We start from the raw sequence: 2,531 nt of genomic DNA, 5'->3' as shown, positions 1-2,531 counted from the left end.
AGCTTTATCAATTTTGTGCGTTGAAGAGACATTCTAGATAATATTACATGGTTTATACGAACAAGCATGATATCGGGGATATTTAGAATGAATTAAAGAGAAGGTAGCACATCAAATGCCATAGTTATAGCAGGAAGAAACTAGATTTCTTTGTGTAAAATATATAGAGTAAATCTAATGTTAAAATAAAATGAATAGACAACAACGTTTTAGGTGAAAAATTAATTTAGTCCATTTGCTGATACAATAGTTAACTTAATAATTAATAGAAACATGCCCATCCACAGGTTTGAACGAAAAAAAATTCAATCCCAATTTTCTTTCCTCGCTCACATTTATTCAAATGATTAAATTTAAGAACATAAAAGATTATATAAAATTCTATAATGGATGACAGATTATGATGTTAATAATCTAATATATGATGTTAAGTATCATCATTGATTACAGAATTCATGATTCATGATTCAAGTTTACCAGCACCAGATAAAATGTAATCTGCTTAAATCGTTTCTCCAGTAATCGAATGTACCAAGTGAGAGTAAGGTCGGTTGGGAATACCTGAATTTTCGAGAATTAAAATAAGATTAACGAGACTGGGATGACGGGTACGACCTTATATGGTGGGATGATGACCTTAGCCAAAAATATCGGGCAGATATAAAAGAGCGGGAGCTCATCCCTGCTCCAGATTCTCACCAATTCTCAAACATGGCTCGTCTCGTGAGTGTCTGATAACTTATTTAATTCACATTTCTAAAAACGTACCAACCAATTCAACTTTAAAGTTATAAAACTTAACAACCCAAACTTATATAACATTTTTCATTAATGAAATGACTGTCATTACCTTTTAAAATAATCATTACCATCCATTGCAGGTACTCCTCATCGCTGCCGTCTTCGGCGTTGCCTCCGCTCAGCTCATCGCTAGGGCTCCCCTGGCTTACTCCAGGCCCCTCGCCTACTCCGCCTATGCCAGGCCCTACGCTGCTTACGCTAGGCCCTACGCTGCTTATGCTGCTCCAGTCGCCGCTGTAGCCCATGCTCCAGTCGCCGTCGCTCACGCTCCAGTCGCCGCTGTAGCCCATGCCCCAGTTGCTGTTGCCCACGCCGCCCCCGCTGTAGCCGTCGCTGATGAGTACGACCCACACCCATCCTACTCTTTCTCCTACTCCGTAAACGACGCTATTACCGGAGACTCCAAGGGACAGACCGAGACCCGTGATGGAGATGTCGTCCAGGGTAGCTACTCCGTGGCAGAACCCGACGGTTCCATCAGGACCGTAGACTACACCGCTGACCCCATCAACGGATTTAACGCTAACGTGCACAAGGACGCCCCAGCCGCCCACGCTGCCCCAGTGGCCGTCGCTCACGCCCCAGTTGCTGCCGTTGCCGCTCCAGTCTTGGCCGCCCGCGCTGCTCCAATCTACCGCGCCGCCGTCGCCCGCCCAGCCCTCGCTTACTCCGGCTACGCCCCAGCCTATGCCACCGCTCTCAGAGCCGCCGTCCCAGCCGTCAACCATGCTGCTGTTACCATCCACTAAATTTATTGTTTATTAAATTATTTTAATTAAAAACTTTTTTTAATTGTACATTTTTGTAATATATTATCCAGAAAAAACTACATCCTTTGTGATTCATAATACAAAAAAGTCACTCATTAATATCGACTAGTAATCCTTTTTCTATTAATTATATACTTCCTAATTGCTTTTTCTGGTTTTTAATAACAATAGTTGTGCAACAATTAGTTCTGTACGTAGGTGAATGAACTTTGATATTTACAGTGGAAATGTAATTCTAACGGTTCCATAAAACTACAATAAGCCTCTTATTTCGTTTAGGGCCACCAGTTTACATAAAAATATAAATCACTAGCAAAGAAGTATATCAAAATTCATAATAAAAGAGAGCTTAATCAAGCAGACTTATCAAAAATAAGTTCATATACATTAAAATTAATCTAGCATAAGCCTGAAGGATTAATCCCATCATGAGAAAATATTGAGAGATGGGAATTGTGATAGAAGAAGGAAGCTGATATTATTCCCCCAATAACTTCCTTCATATTAATGATTTTACTTCGCTACATTGAGCTTGTTAATTTTTTCATTATTAAAGTTGAAATTACCATATATAAGCAAATGACTTTAAATTCAAATAATAACCTTTCTTGTATGTAACGAAAAAATCTCAATAACCGCAAATAATGATTGGTCTTGATAAAATTGATAAGTACAGTTTCATGACTATTTATAAAACAAGGATACAATGAGAATCCGGGTTGCTTAAATTTAGATAATAGCATGCTTTTCTGTTCACCCATTTCAAAATTGGAACTGGATGTTGCTCTGAGCAAACTAAAAATGGGGAAAAGTGCTGGTCCAGACGGTCTATTGCCTGAATTCTTGAAAAACTTAGGAGAGAAAGCTAAAGATATCCTTTTAAAATTTATAAATTTTACGTGGAAAAGCCATGTCCCAGCACAATGGAAGAAAGCGGAGTTACTACCCATCTTAAAAAAT

General features: G+C 39.0%; 1 protein-coding gene across 1 annotated transcript; it reads left to right on the top strand.

Annotated features, from left to right (window-relative positions):
• Positions 1–636: 636 nt before the first annotated feature.
• Positions 637–1,598, top strand: LOC106677782 (cuticle protein 18.6-like). The gene is made up of 2 exons (XM_014415898.1): positions 637–723; positions 882–1,598. Exons 1-2 carry the CDS (start codon positions 712–714, stop codon positions 1,548–1,550), a joined length of 681 nt encoding a protein of 226 aa, XP_014271384.1. The 5' UTR covers positions 637–711; the 3' UTR covers positions 1,551–1,598.
• The last annotated feature ends 933 nt before the right edge of the window (positions 1,599–2,531 follow it).

The sequence above is a fragment of the Halyomorpha halys genome, unplaced genomic scaffold (genome assembly GCF_000696795.3).
Source record: "Halyomorpha halys isolate HHAL.00 unplaced genomic scaffold, Hhal_1.1 Scaffold107.1, whole genome shotgun sequence".
Classification (NCBI taxonomy): domain Eukaryota; kingdom Metazoa; phylum Arthropoda; class Insecta; order Hemiptera; family Pentatomidae; genus Halyomorpha; species Halyomorpha halys.
This window is presented reverse-complemented; position numbering and strand designations above follow the sequence as displayed.